The 21,252-nt window shown below is 38.2% G+C and overlaps 2 protein-coding genes across 13 annotated transcripts in view; one reads left to right on the top strand and one right to left on the bottom strand.

Moving 5' to 3' along the window:
* Nucleotides 1–19,351, top strand: part of CEP128 (centrosomal protein 128) — a 455,483-nt gene extending 436,132 nt beyond the window's left edge. For 5 of the 6 annotated variants that reach the window (XM_055088663.1, XM_055088662.1, XM_055088665.1 and 2 more), the window contains one exon: nt 5,415–6,413. In XM_055088663.1, the coding sequence (XP_054944638.1) occupies nt 5,415–5,542 (128 nt within the window). In that variant the 3' untranslated portion in view covers nt 5,543–6,413. Of the gene's footprint in view, nt 1–5,414; nt 6,414–18,142 lie in introns of those variants that run through there. The other variant, XM_055088664.1, reaches the window with a different exon arrangement.
* Nucleotides 1–21,252, bottom strand: part of LOC114487206 (uncharacterized) — an 88,797-nt gene that overhangs the window by 53,559 nt on the left and 13,986 nt on the right. For 4 of the 7 annotated variants that reach the window (XR_003682102.1, XR_003682101.1, XR_003682103.1 and 1 more), the window contains exons 2-3: nt 10,164–10,628; nt 6,661–6,716 (exon numbers count right to left, since the gene is read on the bottom strand). Coding sequence is in view for 2 of the 7 variants with exons in the window: in XM_028496250.1 (XP_028352051.1) it covers nt 6,707–6,716; nt 10,164–10,628 (475 nt within the window). In the remaining 5 variants the exon portion in view is untranslated. Of the gene's footprint in view, nt 1–4,316; nt 4,936–5,349; nt 5,477–6,660; nt 6,717–9,211; nt 9,863–10,163; nt 10,629–21,252 lie in introns of those variants that run through there. The other 3 variants (XR_008618718.1, XM_028496248.2, XR_008618719.1) reach the window with 3 other exon arrangements.

Genomic DNA, 21,252 nt, shown 5'->3' with positions numbered 1-21,252 from the left:
CAATCCCACTACTGGGCATATACCCTGAGAGAACCATAATTCAAAAAGAGTCATGTACCAAAATGTTGATTGCAGCTCTATTTACAATAGCCAGGACATGGAAGCAACCTAAGTGTCCATCAACAGATGAATGGATAAAGAAGATGTCGCACATATATACAATGGAATATTACTCAGCCATAAAAAGAAATGAAACTGAGTTATTTGTAGTGAGGTGGATGGACCTGGAGTCTGTCAGAGTGAAGTTAAGTCAGAAGGAGAAAAACAAATACTGTTCTTTTTGACAAGTTTGTTTTATGATTTTCCTCCCATACCTACCTCCATGTTTTTAAGGATACTTTAAAAAGTTTAATCATAGGTACCTATTGTTAATCATTTTAAGTGATTTAATAAACTTATTTCTAGAAATAATGTTTATTCTTATTTGCTTTTCTGATGAACCTTGAATTTTCTATATCTTTTTCATGATGTAGTATTTTTGGAAGTGAATTAGGATCACCCTGAATACTTCTCCATTTTTGTAGCACAAACAATTTCAGCTTAGTTATAGAAACTGTCCTGTAATTTTTCTTGAACCTTCAAAATTATAAAGGAGATCTGTCAAGATCAACAAAGAGAAAAAGGGAGCCTACAGTAATTCGATAACACAGGGAATGGAAGATATCTTAAAAATATCATTAATGCCCTCAGAGAAATGAGAAAACAGTACATTTAGTAAAAATATGAGCAAGATGCTATGAAAAAGGAACACAGGATAAGAGGTCTCAGAAATTTAAAATATAAACTAGAAAGGTGGAAAACAAAGTTGAGAAACCTACAAACAAAGTAGAAGATAAGGAAAAAGAAAGAATGGGACAAAAGGAGAGAAAAGATAAGATATTCAGAAAATCAATACAAGAAGGACAATACCTGATTAGTGAGAGTCCTGGGATGAGAGAACAAAGAAAACAAAACAAAGGCCAGAAGCCGGGTGGATGATGAGGGCTCACCCAACAAACAGCTGTTGCACATCTTTCGTGGGAGCACATCCAATAAAGGGAGGTAAATATTTTCAGTTTTTGTATTTCTGAGAATGGGTTTCTTCCATTCACACTTGACTGAGACGTTGGCTGCCTATAAAATTCTAGGTTAAAAAGGACTTTTCTTCTGAAGTCGTTGTGCGATCATTTTCCAAAATCCGGTGTTGCTGTTGAAAAACCTTATGTCTTTTTGTTTTGACTCCCATTCCTTTGACATGATCATTTTCACCACCACTGCCCCCCGTCACCCCTGGCCCAGCAACTTTTAAGATTGTCTCTTTAACCCCAGTGAGTTTTGTGATGATATGCCTCCCTGTGGGTCTTGTTTTATTGAGTTTTCTAACTATTTGCTGGGGCAGAGTTGGTGGGGGAGCTTTTAATCTGGACACTCATTCTTTAGTTCTCTCATAGTGAAGGAAGAAAGAAAAGATTCCATCAGGAGAATCTTTAGGAAATAAACAAAAAACTGATAGATTATTTGATTCATTTGAGTGCTTAGAAAAACTACTAATAGACATATGATTATTAGAGGTATAACTGAGCTATTAGAAACAATTGAGAATGGTTATAAAGAGTAAGTAAAAAATAAAAACAAAAATTAAAATTTATTAATGAATTTTAATAAATAATCAATGAATAACCCCAGGGAAAAATGAGCAAGAAAAGAAACATTGTCATAGTAGACCTCTTAGGTTTGTGTGAGCCATATTTACATAGTCATAATAATGTAAATACTGTTGACATAACTGCAAGTCCAGATGTAACTATATAGGGAGGATGGGATGAGGGAAAGTGGATGGGTGTGGATAAGTCTAAAAATGATAAATCAGAAAATAGCAATATTAGCTTTTTCTTTCAAAAATTGAAGCAAATACAGAAAATAATGCTAAAAGGGTTGATTGTGGTTGACTGGGGAGCAGGAGTGTAGGACTGGGAGGGATGGGGCAAGAGCCTACTGTCTTTCTATGTAGCCCTTTGGTGCTATTTGATATGTGTATGTATGTACACTTTGGCTAAAAAGGAATCTTACAAAAATAAAACGCTACCGAGAAAACCCCAGCTTTTATGTCTGACTAGCGAGTACTGGATTTTCTTAACCTCTGAATGAAGCATGAAAGCTGGGGGTTGGAGTTTAGAGCAGCTGAGACCTGTATGGAGACCTGGGGAGTAACTGAGGTGCTGAGGCAGACATGAGTTTATGAGCCCACAGAACAGGCTCCCTTCTTACTCAGGTTGGGATTGGTACTGGATGAGGCCCTTTTGTCTGTGTTGTTGACGCTAAGGCACTCATTCTGCTGACTTGGGTGCCCTGTCAAAACTGTGACCAAACGAAAGCATAGAATCACTGACCATGGAAAAAACAAAGGAAATGGGAAAACACTGCATAATTTGTGGTCTCTGAAATGATCCAGCATTAATGAAAGTTTGTTTTAAGTAGTAATTTATGTCAGCTTTGTGTAGTTCAGGTCAATTCTAGAAAAGGTAGATTCCTCCTGCCAGGAAGAAGGGAAGAAATATATAAATTGTAAGTTTATATTACCATTGGAAATAGGAACACAGAAATCCATTATTTAGAGCCGTGATTACTACCAATTTATCCTGGCTGGCTGGAAGCTATGGCCATGATTCAGGACACTCTTTTAGGAGGCTTGGATTCCATTACCTGCAGCCTGTAGACAGTGGGGGCTTAGTAAGAGAGACTCATAATGCCAGCTTTTGAAACTGTCATTTTTACTTTTTATAAGTAGTGACTGACCACTGGTCTCCATGTATAGCTCCTTTTAGGCTAAAGGAACACAACTCAGGACAGGGCCTTCACTCCTGGGGCCCGGACCAGACTGGGTTTGAATGAAGTCTGGAGTAAACTGATGACTCCTCGAAATCTCGAGTTCTTTGAGATTCAAATGCTAAATGTTTGTGGAGTTGGTATCTATAAACTCAATTTTAAAAATAAATGCAGATATCAATTTTTCCATAATTCTAACATTGTGGTAAATGATGTTTATTTAAATAAATAAATAAATAATCCCCAAAAGAAAGGACCGTGATTTTTCATGGGGGGGAAAATGTTATCTGAAGACTACTTCAGGAGCTGGAAGTGAATCTTACATATTAGTTTAACTTGATATTCTTAGAAAAGCAAGTCAATGAAAGTTACTAACAAGTACTTTTTTTCACTTCCTTACTTCAGACTATGTCGCTATAAAAAGAAAATATAGTATTCTTAATTTGTTTTCTGACGTTCCTTTAGTGGAGGTTTAAGTACCTCAGATGGGACTTATCCACAGCGAGAACAGCAATACTCTTCACTTCTGTGTTGTACTTCAGGATTTCCCTGGCTAACTGAACGGATGCTTCATGTATAGTCTGTCCTCAAACTTGTAAAATAAAGTGCCAAAGATTTATAGCGATAAAAATGTTGGGGTACTGCTAATGTAAAAAATTATTTCTTGTCCTTTATAGGATTTATTTATTTCATGAAAGCACAATCTTTCTACCTCTCCATCTTATAGGTTCATTGTATGTGATAGTGCTTTTTTATTTTTTTTTTGGTGATTATCTTTTCACTGACCAATTAGGTGCCAGATATTTTTAAATAACTGAGTTCTGATTATTGCGATTTGACAAGGTATGTACTCTATAAATGCTTTCTAGAAAGCAGCTAGAAAATCCCCAGTTGACTATCATTTTGAAATCCCTTCAAATATATTCACGTGTTCAAACAACATTTACTAAGAGACTATGCATGAGGCTCTGTGTTTGGTTCTGGGGGAATACAGTAGTGACTAAGACAGAAAAGGTCACCTCATCTCATGGAAGAAACAGGTAGTAAGCAATAAACAAGCAAAATGGTGACTGGTGCTATAAAGGTGAAATGATAGAAGGTACCAGGACCAGAACTTTATATTAGTGATCAGAAGATTACAATTGAGCTGAAACCTGAATGGCAAGAAGCAGCTGAGTTAAAATTGGGTGGGAAGAGTTTTTCCGATAGAGGGAGCAGTAAGTGCAAAGGCCGCAGAGAAGAAAGGGGTATGGTCTAGAGAGATGGAACACTGAAGGACAGAGAGAGGGAGGGAGGGAGGGAGAGAAGGAGGGAGAGTGAGAATGAGTGACGGAGAGAGTGATTGGGAGAGACAGTGTTAGAAGCTGAGGTCCTGGTGGAGCCTTTTCAGCCACCATCAGGTGTTTGGATTTTATTCTAATTTCGCCGGGAGGATGGGGGGCGCGGGGGGAGGGAAGGGTTAATGCAGTAGAGTGACATAATCTGATTTACCTTTTTTTTTTTTTAAATCTAGTTTCTTTTTTTTTTTTTAACTTAATAGCTTTCTTTTTTTTTTTATTTATTTGGTTGCGTTGGGTCTTCGTTGCTGTGCGTGGACTTTCTCTAGTTGCGGTGAGCGGGGGCTGCTCTTCGTTGCGGTGCGTGGGCTTCTCATTGCAGTGGCTTCTCTTGTTGCGGAGCACAGGCTCTAGGCGCGTGGGCTTCAGTAGTTGTGGCGCATGGGCTCAGTAGTTGTGGCTCGCGGGCTCTAGAGCGCAGGCTCAGTAGTTGTGGCGCACGGACTTAGTTGCTCCGCGGCACGTGGGATCTTCCCAGACCAGGGCTCGAACCTGTGTCCCCTGCATCGGCAGGCGGACTCTCAACCACTGCGCCACCAGGGAAGCCCCTGATTTACCTTTTAGAAAGATAATTCTGGTGTGTGGAGAAGGAGGCAAGATGAAAACAGAAAGAGAGAAAATGGTGGCTTGGGCCGGGCTGATGGTAACGGAGGTGGTGTGAAGCAGAGGGACGCCGGTGAAATGGGCAGGAGAATCCTCGGAACTTACTCTTAAGTTGGGTGGGTCAAGCAGGCAGGCCAAAGGAAAGAAGGAGCCAGGGTTTGAGAAACTGGGTGGACGAGTGTATCATTTTCTAAGATGAAGAAGAGCAAGGGATGGGCAGACATCAGAGATTATAAATCAGGTGGGAGTATTTGACGTAGACATTTGGATATAGACATCTGGAGCTCAGAAGAGAGGTAAGAGGTAGTAGAAAAACAGTAAACCTAGATTCCAGATCTAGTCTGTTTCCTTCGGTGTCAAAGAGAGGATTCTATGAAAAGGAGGCCCTTAAGATTTCGCCCTCTAAAATTCTGCATGCTTTAATATCACTATTTACTGAACAAACACATCTTCCACCCTCACTCTTCAAATCTAAACCAAACAAAATTAAATCCCATGAATATGTGTTTTTAAAAATATAGTAAACTATTTTATTCCTACATCGAAGATTTGTTAGTCCATGTGAAGTTTACAGAAAACTAGATCGAATGCAGTGATTACTTACAATTTTGTCAGCCCAGGGATTCTATTCATCTAGATTTATTTTTCTCTTTTCTCCTACCTTGCCAGCATTTATCCAGAGAACAGTTGCTCCAGATTCACCTTCAATCAAGGAAGATGCCACAAGTTTACTGATGGATGGAACAAGTCCACAGTCCAAAAAGGAGGAATACGAAAGCAAAAACAGCAAAATGTAATCAGTTGCTTTACATGAGTGTTTTATAAATAATAGCATATGTATCCTTGCCAGTTTGGCCCAGATTATCTAGCAGACGTATCTGTAGCTTCTGCTCCTCAGCATTGCCAACCACTGACTGAAATAACAGTGCAGTTGGTCTTTGTGGATGATATAAGTTAAACCAATCCAAATGATATCAGCTCGTGAATGACATGAAACTAACTTATTGGCAACTTATACCAGCAGAGAAAGAATAATATTTTTCACCTTGCCTTTTCCTTTTTCAGGTGTCGTCAGTCACATTTTTCTGACCAAAATTTGGATTTATAATTGAGGTGTTTCAAAAATGACTGGCTAAAAAGGAGGAAAATGAGTACCCCTTGAGGCAGAAGTTGCCAGCACTTTAAATTCAGGGAGTGTTTATATACAATTGATTTTATTTTGATGCTTTCTCCCTCATAAATTATCATGTGTTATAACATGTCATGGAGATATGCATATATAATATTAGGCAGTCCACTTTATAAATGCTCAGGATTGTTACATCCATCATCTCAGCAGTCTGCTACTACGTGCAGTATCTTAAAATTTTTTTCCAATCATCCATTTTTTATAGCAATAAAGAATTTACAAATGATATTTGAATCGTAGAGCTCTAAAGAATTCATTCATAGCACAATTTATTTATTTGTCTTTTTGTGGCCAAATATCCCACTGTGATCACTCCAGTCATATCCTGGACCATCTTTGGTTTACTCTGACCAAAATTACAGCACCAAACTCCTGTGTCCATGACATTTGCTTGCCAAGAGTTCTAGTATAATTTGGTACTATCGATCTGCTTTCAGCATCTTAGCCTTTCTCGACATCAAAGTGTTTTTAAGAACCTATGCCCTTTACATGCTGATCTACCAGTGGAGAAAGATTTCTATTAAATGCTAAATAAGAGTAAACATCCAGGAACTAAATCCCACTGAGTCATAATGGAAAGATTCTGAACAGAGACAAGGACAATAAAGAGATATCTTTGTAATGTGCATTACGCTTTGTGTTTGTTAACATCTACTCGTTTTTTAGATTTCTCATATTTCATGAAGATGCTTCTTTTTCTACTCAAGATATGTTTTCCTAACTTACCACATTTGAATGTGCAGAAGAAATGGCATTCTCCATGAACTCGAACTCAGTGGTCACTACGGAAGACAGAGATATTTTATTTCAAAATTTACCAGTACAATCTACATAACCTCTGATAGTACAGCCTTGCATTTTATCATTTATTCATTCCAAAAACCTTTTACTGAGTTATTACTATAGGCCAGTCATGGTGTTAAGAAGGAAAAAAGAGACATAAATACAGGTGTGCATGTCCCAAAGTTTGTTTGGCACTAGGAATTACGTGAGAAAGGAGTGATGTGTTCAGGCTGGCTGGAGAAATTCTGGAGTAGACACCACTAAGCAGGTTTGATTTGTTTGTATCTAACCTTAAGACTTGGAGCCATTGATGTGCTAATGAGCACCAGAGGTTTTAGTGGGAGTGGTATCACTCTATAGTAATATCTGGGGTATTGAAAAATTATGTCAGTATTTTTTCCTTGATGTTTTGACCAGTACCATAATATTGATATTTTATCTCCTTGGATCTAAATGACTAACTGGGAAGGAAATAAGAGAGAAAATTAACAGGTTTTATTTAAATCCTACGGATAATGGTTAGATAGCTTTTTACTTAATGTGTTAGGAGGAACTTCATGTGGTCCATTCTTTTTAATAGAAACTGATCTAAAGCATTATTAGCACATCTGTGGTCATTAAAAAAAAAAAATTACATCAGGCCAGTTAGGCCTGAAAAGTGAAGGTAATTCAGAATGTGTACTTGGCAAATCCTTGAAAACACGTTAGCCGATGATTTTATAACAGGGATCTTATGAAAGACCTTTTTTAATCTAAAAAAAAATAAAGCATTATATCATATTATTGAAGGCCGCATACTATAGTTGCATGAATAAAGTTGTCTGACTTTAAGTATGGAACACACAAGAACTTCAAAGGCAAAGTTAGCTTTTTGTGAGGAACAATTTTGTCAAAATTCCTTGGCCCTCTGTTTATAAGAATTAAATCCAAGGACGTGCCTCCTCTGAGGATTTTTCCTATCTCTTGCAGTCACCATAAGCTTGAGTTGGAAATTAAAAGGAATGTTAAAGAAACACTAATTGATTTGTACATTTCAAAGCCAGCAACTGTTTTTCCTTTACTCACCCCTTTGGCAAGATAATGTGTGATATCAGCCCCATTGAGTGGTTGGTCAGCCATATTGCTTGTAGCACTAGGACATTGGAAGGGATAAACCTTATTCTTGAAATGATCATGGTCCAAGACTTAATTTGAAGATTGACCTTTTTGGTTTAATAATTTTGATTCTTCTGGCCATCTTTCTCCCTAAACATACTAAACTTCCATTGAAGTTACTGAAGGCCACAGAGGGGAGAAACACAGCTGGGAGAAATCTGGCTTGATGTTTTTCCCATTGGCTAAGGTCATTATTATTTCCTTGACTAATGTCTGATTTGAAGGCTGGAAACCAGTTGGTTATATAACATCTTATGCCGTTTCCCAGAATCACATTAACAAGAATTTTCCTTCTTGTTATAGTTTACATATTTTTACTAATAAAGAGATAAAATCTATAGCTTAACATAATAGTGCACATAAGGCATTTGGATTTAAAGGTTATGTGGATAAAAAATGCCTACCTACTTAGCTAAGAAAACAATTAAGCCTATTTTTCTTCGTTCTCCTCCTTTCAACTGTGGTAAATGCATGAGGCTCAAGTCAGAGGTATGTAAAGCATACTTAGAATCACAGTGTTTATTACATTTTCTCTAATCTGTATTGAATCTTCTTATAGTTAAAAAATAATTGTTTTATGTGGGACTAAATTCTAACGTATAATTAGGTGGTATATTTACTTAGCAAACACTTTTTTAGGAAAGGGTAAATATCTCAAATTGTTTTACTCAGTATTTGTACTATAAGCCCGGCTACACATCATATGGTGGCCAAAAATGTGAATTATCATTGAGGAAGTTATTCCTTTTCCAAGATTCTTATACCCCTCCTCAAACAAACTGTCCCAGTACTTTCTCTCAATTTAAAACAAAACAGAAAATTTGTGATTTTCATGGCTTTCAAATGAGGAAGCTGTCCTCACGAAAGCGTCTGATTTTCTTGGATCAAAACTAAACCATGAACCTTAAGCTGGAAAGTAAATTTGGGAAAGTTTGTATGTAAAGGCAATTCATGCTCTGAAGTATGCTATAAAAATAGTTACATCTTTCAACTTTAAGTTCTCAGATGTTTAGCAGTAAAAACGTATCAGCTTATCCCTATTTGAAAAAAGAAATTTAAACCATGAAAGATTCCGTCTAGTTTCATTTCCGTACAAAACACGACACATCTAGGTTAAGGCTAGGAGAAATGCTTACATCTAGAAGCAGAACTTTAGATTCCAAGCCCCCAAACAAATTTCAGAGAAGTCTCCCTTGCTTTCGATAAATAACAAAGTAAACGAATCTGCTCTGCTCTGGTAAAACCAGCTGAACCTTTAAGTTTTAACCTCATCGGTCCCCATCTTAGCCTCTCCTGCTCTATCCTATGCCCACATACTACCCAAATCCAAACCCAACCCAAGTCACTCTGAGTGTTTTACCAAGTCAGCCCTTACTGTTGACCTCTGGTGTCTGATACCTCAAAAACCTACAGTGAAGCGGCTGGCTGACTGGGGTTTGTAGCACCTGCATGTCTTTCAGAGCCAGCCAATTAAGAAAGGGATTTGAATGTCACGTGTCCTTGACTACTCTCGTGGTTGAAAGCCCAGGAATACTTCTGTGGCTAGGTATCTTTTCTTCCATAACACAGCTTGAGTCTGAAGTGGTCCAAAGCCATGAGACAGCTGTGGATGTGAACTTCCCACGTTGCTCTCTGCAGGAGTATATGGGATTTCTAAACATAGCAGCATGTTAGATCCCTTTCAGGAGAGTAAAGCAACATATAATCTGATGACCTCCACCTTTCAAAATCTAAAACCTTATGCTTTTGAGCATATAGGTGGGAATATGGAAAAAAATGCTGCTGTAGTCAAAATAGAGCCATACATTTATCACCTGTAATTCTAACAATACCTTGCTATGTTTTAAGGCACTGACATTGCATACTTGCCATTCCCTGGAATGAATGCTCTGTTTTTCTCAAACTGGCAGACGCTGGACGTTCATGCTCAGACTGTCTTCTATCCTCTCTCCATAGATCCTCACGACTTGACACCCTCTCGTTTTTTATTCTTTGGTAAAGCATTTTGATCGGCATTATTCACATAAAAACAAAAATTACTTTTTATCCTTAAATACAGGAGCTCTGTGTCATCTTAGCTGTATACTCGACTGGAAATAAAAGATCAGAATACTAGCTTGAAGCAGTATATTTTTAAACAAAAGTAGTGGATATTAAACTACCGACAGTTCAGATGTTATAATTTAAGAGAAAGTATCTTATTCTGAGGGAAAGTAGAATAATATATGTTCATTTGTCACTAATTGACAGTCTCCTTTAAATCCTGACTTAATATTTTCTTAAAATCATACCTTTCTTTTTTAAGTGTTACGAATCCTCCAGAGTCAGTCCCCAGCAAGGGTCCTTCCGCCCAGTGTTGATCAAGCCAATAGAACAAGACCAAGTTGGGTTCAGAAGCAAAGACAAGCTTTATTCTGTGATCAGAGAATGGAGGGGCGAGAGCTCTAGAGCACGTGATCTCCCGATTGGCCGTGGGCCAGCCTGCTTTATAGGGATCTTGGCAGAGGCGAGGGAGGTGGAGTTGTTGCAAGGCAGGTGCAGCTGCGCTGTTCAGGCCCCAGATCACGGTGCTGGGCGCAGAGTCTCTGCGCACGGCCCGCATCCGCCATCTTGAATCGCAGTGCCGTGAGCAGCCCTTTTGCACACAGGACGCCGAGCTGAGGTGTCCGGGCAGGCGTTTCTCACGGGGAGCTCTGGTCTGAAACGCCGGATTGGAGGCATCTGCGAGCGACCCCCTATGGGCAAGTGGAACTAGACTAACAACCAAGGGGAAAAAAGGTTAGACTGTATTTTATTACCCGGATTCTATTTTTATTTCCTGGGAATTGTTTATGGGCTTTTCCTGTGACAACAGGACACGTCTAATGTTTTAAGTATCAGGTTTTCCATCAAATTAGTTTCCTTTTATTTTTCCTTACAAATGTTTCAATTTAGAGTCAGGTGGATTTCTGAATCATTTGAAGCCACGGAGAGGTCAGCTGGCTTTTAAAAGAAAAAAACTTGGGGCTTCCCTGGTGGCGCAGTGGTTGCGAGTCCGCCTGCCGATGCAGGGGACACGGGTTCGTGCCCCTGTCCGGGAGGATCCCACATGCCGCGGAGCGGCTGGGCCCGTGAGCCATGGCCGCTGAGCCTGCGCGGCCGGAGCCTGTGCTCCGCAGTGGGAGAGGCCGCAGCGGTGAGAGGCCCGCGTACCGCAAAAAAAAAGAAAAAAACTTGGCCAGTAGTGTGAAAATTTGTACTTCAGGATAGTGTTTTTTTTTTTTTTTTACTACAAAAATCAGTTTTATTCACAGTGTCCCATAAAAAGTTATCAAACTTTAAAGAAAGGCTAAATCCACGTTATATTCTTTGACACATGAGGTAGCCTCTCTTTGTTCTTGACATGCTGTATTTCAATTGGAAATATTTTTCCCTCCCACTGTCTCTCATTTCTTTCCCGGGGATCCATAGTCATTTCCTCAAGGATCTTTGGAAGGAGCTTTATGTCCTTGACTTGGGCAAGCCTGTGGACTGGAGTCATGCTCGCTTGTCCTGTGCATGCCTTTCAAGACATCGGGATAATGGCACCATAAAGAGCTAGTGAGATGAACACATGAAACACTTAAGTTTTTTTCTAATGATGTGGGCTGGTGTGTTAACCAGGTATGAAAGACTTCTCTTGGTAAAACAAGATTGTTTCTCTTCATCCTTGTGTGATGATGCACAGCTATTTTTTAAAGCAGTATTTATATGTATTTCATATATCAGAACCTATTTCTATCACGTTTTTTTTTTTACCTTAAAGCCAAAAGAGCAATTCCCCAAATGTGTGTCATGTTGCACATAGGATTTAAAATCTAAATGTCTAGTATATCCCCTTTACAAGACATTTTTTTCCTTTTCAACTCTTGAAGCCAGCTATTATCAGATCATACTGCATAACTCTCATTCAGTGTTATCCCTAGGGTAGTGGTAATGCTAGTTTAGGTTTTGTTTGTCCATTATTGCTGAGCACTTGGTGGAATAAGGGAATGAAGAATGGCAGGAGTTCTGTAAAATGATATGAACACAGAAGCTGTGTTGTCATCAACAACATACATTTTAAACTGTTTACTTGAAAGAAAAAACTGCGGTCGCTCTCCATTCTTTAGCTGATGCAGGGTCCTGGAAAGCAGCATTGTGAGAAGTCCTGTTGAATTTGATGTGCTCTATGAAGTCCTATTTCTGATGAAAGTTACACTATTCGTTAATGTTCTTTATGGACTGCTTGCTGGCAGTTTGGATCAGGATGCAAAGTGGCCTTATTTCAGATATTTTTCGGTCTCAGTGCCCTGTGCTTGTCTGTCATTTTGGGTTTTCATTTTATTTATGCTGTCAGTAAGCCCACCATGAGTGAAGATATAGGTGTGATATATGGCTTAGCATCACCCTGAACCTCGAGCTGTCAGTTACCAGAAGTCAAGCAGCCATGGCAGCAAAGCCATCTAACATGGTGGCTTTGGGGAAGTCAGGCAGTTAAAAGAAGTTTGGAGAAGCCTAGAGACTCTTGCCTCTTTTTCTTCTTTTCCCTCCGAGCTGAATAAAATAGAAGCCTCAGTTCTAAGGAGGAACTTCCTGCCCAGTGTCACTGGCAGAGCAGCCTCCTCCCAACAGCTGCAAGCTTGAGAGACCTCATGCTGCTGGCCAAGGTTCATTCTGTGCTTTGACTGAGACCACAGCCAGTAAAGCCAGTGTGTACCGTGGAAAGAGTTTCCTACTTTTTCCATTGGAGAAGGCTTTTGTGAGGTTAGTTTGACTGTTCCAAATTAACGGTAGTGGTCATTACTCATTTTTTAATTTTAACTGCATGTAAACCTTCTGATTAGATTCCATTGAGGACAAATCATAGTTTTCTGTGAGGAAGATACATATGCTTTTATTCAATATTCCTTAAAGCGCTGGTTTTCAAAGTGTGATCCCCAAACCTGCAGCACCAGCGCCCCAACAGCTCCTGAGAGCTTGTTAGAACTACAGATTCTCCGACCATCTCCAGACCTAGGGATTCAGAAACCATGGGGATGGGGCCAGCAATCTGTGCTCTGACAAGTCTTCTAGGTGATTCTGATGAATGCTGAAGTTCAAGAGCCATGCCTTAAAGGTTCATTTGATTATAGCCTTCTCTGAGTTTTAGTCTCTATCCCAAAACCCCAAAAAAAAAAAATTTGTTTCCAGGTGTTGTGCAAGGGTTATTTGGTTTCTAATAATATATATTCTCCCAGGTGTCCAAACTATGACTCCAGGCCTGCGGGTCACCCAGGTTAAGGACATAAAGCAGCTTCCAAAGATGCTTGATGTACCACTAGAGGTCACTTCTCCACCTGCTTCTCCTAGCAGGCTTCTATTAACCAGAACCCTTCAACCATTCACCAGGATTGTCATGAAGGCATCCAGTTAAATCAGGACCTACAGGTGTAGCTCTTCTCTCTGGTTTGAAGTGCAAGCTAGTATTTGATTATCAAAAGGATGTGAACTTCGTCAGGGCTGAATTTTTATCCTGTTTCCTTCCCTCCGAGGAATTTGGGGGCAATCCGATTTGGGGCATTGGTTCTGCATTATCATTTCACATGGGATTTCAGTTGTTCCTGGCTATGCCAGTGGCTCACGGTCATCCACTGTGTTTCAGAGTAACATTTCCAGCCTCTGACATTGTCCCCTTAAGAAAGATATTGATTTAATGACTGTTGAACATTTAAGTCTCTTCCAGCTTTTCCTCACTGTCTGCAACTGAGATCAGGGATTTATTATGTCATTCCATCTCGTTGTCCTCTGATAATTAATGGCCATATATAATTTGTCTTGGCCTTGTACCTTACATCTTGTACCCTCCATTATGTATCACTTATAATTTGAACTGTTTGAAATTAAGTTGCTTCCTCTTCCCCTTTTTTACTTAGGAATGGACTAAATCAAAAGCTATTCAGAATTTTCCAATTCTAATGTATCTTAACTAAATCTTTTCAGGAACTTCTTTCAGTTTCTGAACACTTGATTTAAATATTACACTATGCCATACATCAAAGAAAGTGTGTTTTTTGGAAGAGTGCTTGTTTCTTGAGCAACTACACTGTGACAGGCCCCTTCAGAGTCTTTGCTAAGGAGCCCCCCACCTCCAGCTAGCCAACTGCAGCAATAAAAGTACTGAAATGTACAGGTCTTGCATAAATAACAAAACCAAGTAAGTTAAGCAAATAGCATAACCCCTCAACTGTGTTTAAAATGTCTTCAGTTATTTTATGGTTTGAAATTTGTACCAAGTGGTTATATAGATAATTTTTTATAAAAACAGACTGAATATACAGATGCATTTTACTACACCTGCTGCTATATGCCTTGGAAAATCTTCCCACTGTTGAATGGGGACTGTGCCAACCACATACTTAGGTTCATAAGTTACTCAGGACTAGTGGTCTTCCACCCAAGAAAGCATCATTTCCATTAATTCAATCGTCTATCCATTTCTACACCGTTATTAATTAGTGTGAATCTATTATGTCTTGTTTAATTGGCTAAAAAAGGTCTTCTGTACGTATTACCAATCTTAACCTTGTAAAGAATTTAAGTATAATTTCTTCGCTTAGTGCACTGATAAAGTTGATTAGCTGGACATGTATGTTTAAATATGCTCATACTTCTTAATTCCTGCTTACCAATTAGAATAGTTATACACAGTTTGAAATTGATACAACTAGACTTGCATACTAAACTAGACTTGCATGTGCTAACCTTTCATGCCCATTTTGCCTGATTATTGCTCTTAGAAAAGAGAATGAAACTGAACTTTTGAAAAGTAAGCAAAAAGTTATATATATTCAGATAGTATCAAATAATACAGGAAGACAGCCAAAACCCTTACATTACCCTTGATAATCTTTTGAGTGTAAACACTAAAGGTGAAGGATCAGTTTGGACACAGCCATACAACCCCAAAATGATCCTTCTAGTTTTAATATTTTGCTTCTGGGCAACATTTACTTTCCAGAAACAAGGATATTGTGTATATGTGAAAATTTATTATTTGTTGGGCACTACATGAAGCTTTCATTCAAATTGTTAGAATTGTTAACTGAAGATGGGCTGAGCTTCTCATAGACAGATCTCATGTGAGAACAATCCATTTCTGGACCACAGAGATCCAGATGTCCAACTGAACAGCTGCCATCCTCTGCAGTAACCTCGAGATCACTGCTTTTGAGTTCTGACCATGTGTTACGCATTTCTTATCCTGACGCCCATGATTGAGGTCAGATGTTCTCTACCCTTAATTTTGCCCTTTGGGACTCGTTCTATTTCTCGGTGGGATGTACGGTCACAGACACTGGTACCACAGAGCAGCTAAAGAAAAAACTTTCCCATGTGATGTTCATGCAAGTAGATGTTCAGGCTAAATTTTCATTACCCTTAAATATTTAGTGTTTATTGCTCTTCTCAGAGAGTGATTATAAGTGAACTGGAAACAAAGTAGGCATCTAAAGAAGAAAAACTTAAAATCTTCTGGTGTCTTGTAACTCGGGTGTTATATGTTGAAAGCATGGATGTGTAAGGAATCTTCTTTGTCCTTCCACGTGTGCAGACAACACATTTGAAACCTACAAACTTTCCTAATATGATATATGCTCATCAAAGTGACAAACACCAGATTGAGATCCATATTTATTTTGGTACTGGTCTCAACACCATAACTTTATACAAATGTTTGATCAATTTTACAAAAGTAATACTGTTACCAACAGAATTACTTACCTTTTGCTGGTAGCCTCATGGGAGCTAATTCCCAAGTTACCCATAACTTGTGTGAAGAGACATTTATTAATATTTGAAATCCAGGTAGGACTTGGGAAGGTCAGACCAAAGTAAATCATCACCAGTTTAATATTTGTAGTGCATTTTTGTAGTTATGAGCCAAAGGTCTGGCATATAGAAAAATGTGTGTAATAGGAGCCAAGACTTAGGTTTTTATTATAGTTTTGATATCATAGATTGAACATCTTCTTAACTCTTTCAATCATTATTGTATTGAGAATCAGAATCTTTGAAAGCTATGTAGAAAATTGCTGAATGCAATCAATGGTACCTAGAAAGCATCTTTAATTGATGATTTATGTATATATGCTCTAAATTTAGTTACTATATTTCTAAATTACAAGATGATTCACTAGACAGTAAGCTCTTTAAGTAAAGGCATCGTGTTTTATCTAGCACAGTGGATGGCATATTTTCAGTCTTCCGAATGCATTTGATAACTGAACTAACCACACCTACGCTGTCAACCATCCTTCCCTACTACAGTGAGCAAATGGTGTTTATTAACTGATCTTGATAGCCAGATTTGCAGAGTCTTTCAGCACTTAACAGACCAGTTGCCTGATTGTGTTCATGAGAATTCAAATCATAGTGTTCTCGGAATTTCCACTTAACGGTTTAAATTATGCCTTCAGTGCTATGATGGCAGGAAAACCACACCAATCAGATAACACCCTTACGTCACCAATATTAATAACTAATTTACTGAGCATGAAATATGCTGAATTTTCCATAATGGATATGCGTTAAGTATCTGTGTTATCATTGCATGCACCATCTCTTGTGTTTCTGTAAGTGTATAACTGAGGCCTGAGTATGTGTTGCCATGATATTTGTGGATTTTTGTAGAGATTCCTATCATCATCACAGTTTGCCAGAACTTTTCCACTGGATGGATAATGTAGAACAGAATCCTTGAGATTGTAATGTCAGTCCCTTAAATCCCAAGTTAATTTTGCTGTACGCTACTTTAGGGAAAGTGGAGAGACCCATGTGATGAATTAAGATCAATTGCTCCATGATTGTTGACTTTTCAATATCATCTGCAGGAAGATGCTTCACCCTTTTCACAATAAGGCAGGTAAATCTTTGCTAGGCCTTATAGGCCTGCCCATATCCAGCAAATTTGTGGCTAATTGTGGTTTCGTTGCTTATTCAGCCCACCAGCATTCCTTTATTTCAGGATGTTTGGCTTGAGAAACTCACTTAGTTCATATGACAGCTGCTTGTCAGTTAACAATTTATTTGCTGACCTGGCTAAGTGTCTGCCATAAAAATCACTTAGAACTGTGTACTTCCATCCTTCTTTGTCTTTACCTTTAGTACTTCCTTTCTCTCCACATTGCTGTTGCAATCCAAAACCCTTTCTACCAAAGTCATGTTTTGCATATTTTGAAGTTTAGGTCAAAAAGTTTGAGCTTCCCAAGATCTGGCATTTTTAGCTTTCTTCTTATGTTTGTAATAATGCACTATTGCTGAAACAATGGATAATGTGCTTTTCATCTGTCTTTTATAACCTGCATTAACAAAGCTTGGCCCTATGATAGAACTGTGTACTATGACATAATTAGATAGTGCATTTTTTTTCAGTATGGCTACCATCACATAGCCTGATGGTTGCCAGCCTGAGAGACAGTACATGCACATGTAAAACTTTGGACTTTACATTACTGATGATATTATAACCAAGAAAGTGCATATCATGTTGCATGGTTCGGGGCAACACAAGCATTGGAATAGTCAAGAGCTGTGTCCTTCCTTCACCTCTGTAGGAGGATATAAATAGTAGCTGGCATAACCTCAATGACTTTTGTCCTGAAGTCAGTATAATATACTGAACATAGGAGAAGGTACAGCCAATTAATCAATGACTACCAAAAGCCCAGCACTGTAATGAGTGCTGTGAAATATGCAAGAAAAGTAGAACTCCTGCTGTTATAGCTGTTTGATGTTCAGTGAACATTTGATGAATGAATGCAGTACAGCAACAACAACAAAAAGTTAAAGATCTTTTTAATTCCTCTCTGTATAAAGAAGAGCAATACTTTCCCTTAAAGGTCTCTTCTACCCAGACAATATTTAATTTTTGTTCTTGTTTGATAAAATACAACAATCCCAGAATTTTAGTCCGTTTTTAAAAAGAAGATTCTAGATCATAGAAGCTTATTTTCACTAGAGAATATTCTTATTATTTATTATATCTTCCCAAAGAATTTTAAGAATCACTCTAATATTCTTTTTAGGTTTAAATGCTAAAGTAGGAGTTGGGGTATTTAAAATGAGCTAGAATTTACATGCATCTAAATGGATGGATTTAAAACCATGGTGTCCCAGTTGGCTATCCTGCATGCTGCAAGGGGAGGAGTGTTGGGTCCAGAAGAATCCTGGCTACTTCAGCCACTAATCACCTGTATGACATTGAGCCCGCCATATCACCTCTTGTGTCTCTTAGGTGTTAACGGAGGAGGTTGGACTAAATGGTCTTCTGGGTCGCTTTCTATCTCTGATGGTCTGTGAGTCTGCTGTTGAAATACACAATGGCATTCATTCTTCACTGGATTAAAACTGAACAGTGTAGTCTGAATCTCTACTTTGAAGATAATTCTGACAGATACAAAACCATATCTGGATTATAAACAAATCTTGTCAATGATCTCTTCAATAATGACATTTTCATAAAATCATTTTACTTACGCAGTCTGCCTTCCTCCTTTTTCCATGTTATGTTTGGTTTTAAAATGGTGTAGAATTAGAATCCTACCTCTACCACTGACTTACTAGCTGGGGTAAGTGTGATTTGGGATAGTTAACATTTCTGAGCTCATTTATCTCATCTGCACAGTGGAACTAATTGTGTCTCCTTCAGAAGAACTGTTTGGAGACTTACGTGTAATGGCACATGAAAAATGCCAGGCTCAGAACATGGCACACATTGGTTCTCCATAAAAGTTTCTAACTTTTCTTTAACATCTAGGCCTGATCCCCTTAATCTGTAAAATTCTCCAGTGAGCTCAGATTCTTGTTTCCTTTTACTAAACAGCAACAGATCTCTCAAACTATACAGCAATCTGAGGTGAAACTATTTGGATTCTAGAATTAGCATATTTATTCTGTTAGAGTGTATAAATTCATCAGATATTTCTTGAGTGCCAACTCTATGCTGAAATACTTTCTATAGTTTAACTCATTTACTCCTAACAAAAGCCTATGAGGTTGGTATTTATCATTTTCATTCAGAAATATATCTCACATGAGGAAATTGAGGCACAGAGAGGTTGAATAACTTATTCAAGATCATACATTCATAAGTATGGAGCCCACATTTGAATGCATGTAGTTTGTCACTCGGCCACATTTCCAAACAGCCATTTTAATGATTTTTATTTTAAAATGCAAAATTCAGATGTTTAAAATGCAGAAGAATTAATGGCATTAAGGAGTTTCTTTTTTTCCAGCAAGTCTTTTAAATAGCATTTCTAGGAAAAAAAAAAAGAGGTAACAACTGTTAACTCCACTGACCTTGCTTAAATCTTACTAAGGCTTGGTAATACATTAGGTTTTGATACATCCTTCCTGCAGCCCAGGAGAGGGGAGAAAGAGCAGTCAGGTGGGGTTAGAGCCTAGGGGACTGAGCAGACTCCATTTTCTGTCTCTACACTCTAGCCGCTGCCAACCAATTTTTTTAAACTTAAATCCTTGTTTGCCCTAATAAATACAAAATGTACTCTGCCTAAAGAAGAGCCTCTACTAATAAAAGTGGCTTCTGGTTCAGTAGGAAAGAAAAAAAAACAGAGTGGGTGTCAGAAGAAGCTGAGGGGAAGTGTGAAGAGAGGCCGGAGGGAATGGCGAGCTTTTCTCCTGACTGTCCTAGAAATGTGTGAGTGGAAGTCGGGAGTTAATTTCATGAGAAAATATGGAATTTTGCCACCAAATTCTTTCCTCCAGAGCTAATATTCTCATGGGATATTAATATTAATGCAAGGAAGAAGGCCCTGGTTGAAGAAAATGATTTTCCTTTTTCAGGGGCAGAGTGAAGTTTGAGTGTCAGAAAGTGGTAGTAGAATACTAAGCATTTTATCATGAGCAAACAGGAAAACAGACTACAACCTGTAGGATTCTCTTTGGAAAGTTGAAAAAAGGAACCTAGTAATACCAGCCTAGTCAAGAACCCTTTTCCCTACCTAAAGCCCTCTAAGCTTTCCAGGGTGTGTGGGCCTTTTGATCCTGATCATTATTCTGGACTAACTAAGGTCATCAGAATAGAAATCTGGTAAATGTGGATGTTGTGACTGCATCATGCTTTAGATACATAGATAGCACATTAGGTGGGAAGGGCATTTATATTTTCTGAAGTTCATCATTTCATTATTATGAATTTTTTTATGATTTCTCTGAATCATTCTTTTGGAGCATTCTGAAAGAGCTAAAAAAAAGCTTTTTTTTCAAGCAACTGACTTAATGGATAGCTGAATGTCCAGTTTCAAAAGCTGTTACTTATAAAAGGCCAAAAAATGTTAATATGGCCTTATAACTGTAACATAATTTTTCCAAGGTGGGAAAGGCAATAAATTACAAAATACCACACTAATGAAATATATGGTTTGTAATAAGAGCAGCTGTTATTTCACTAAGGTATATAATGTTTTAAGTCTTGGTTTTCTGTTTTGGAAGTATGTTAATTAGTTCAGTTGTTTTACTTAATTTATTACCATTCTCTGTGTGTTTGTGATTCTTAATTGTATGATGTGGTTTATATTCACTGCTTTTATGTGATGGGAATGCCACAATGTGCCTTTGATATTTTTATGCTTAAAAAATAAAAAAGTGAAATCACGAGGACTGCTCACAAACAGTTGTATATCCTTGACTAGATTCTTTAGCCATGTGTGTGCATAATGGTTTGCATGTGGGCAATTATCTGATCACTTACCGTGGGATAGTTTCCTGAACTGAGCTTCAATTTCAGTTATACTGGATGCAAATGAGCAATACTAAAAGTATAAATAGGCCCCAAAATGAAAACTTTCCTTTTGAAAATGTTAAGCCAGGAACATATATCAATTAAAAAATAAGCTTCCATTATATGAGACTTGCCACATATTGGGAAATAAATACCAGAAAGCAGGTACCTTCAGGTGTATTTTAGGACAGACCTGTAACTCTTCTGATAATAAAGTAAATCTTCAGATGCTTTGAATATTAGAGACTTGAGGGGTTGCCAGTAATTGCATTTTGGGGTTAAATTAGGATGAATGAGAAATGCTTTCCGACCTCAACTCTTCTAGTTGGAAAACTTTCTTTTTTTTGAACATCTTTATTGGAGTATAACTGTTTTACAGTGGTGTGTTAGTTTCTGCTTTACAACAAAGTGAATCAGTTATACATATACATGTGTTCCCATATCTCTTCCCTCTTGCGTCACCCTCCCTCCCACCCTCCCTATCCCACCCCTCTAGGTGGTCATAGAGCACAGAGGTGATCTCCCTGTGCTATGCGGCTGCTTCCCACTAGCTATCTAATTTACATTTGTTAGTGTATATATGTCCATGCCACTCTCTCACT

This window comes from Physeter macrocephalus, chromosome 11, assembly GCF_002837175.3.
Source record: "Physeter macrocephalus isolate SW-GA chromosome 11, ASM283717v5, whole genome shotgun sequence".
In the NCBI taxonomy this organism is placed as follows: Eukaryota; Metazoa; Chordata; class Mammalia; order Artiodactyla; family Physeteridae; genus Physeter; species Physeter macrocephalus.
Note: the sequence above shows the minus strand (reverse complement) of the source record. Positions and strands in the feature narration are given on the sequence as shown.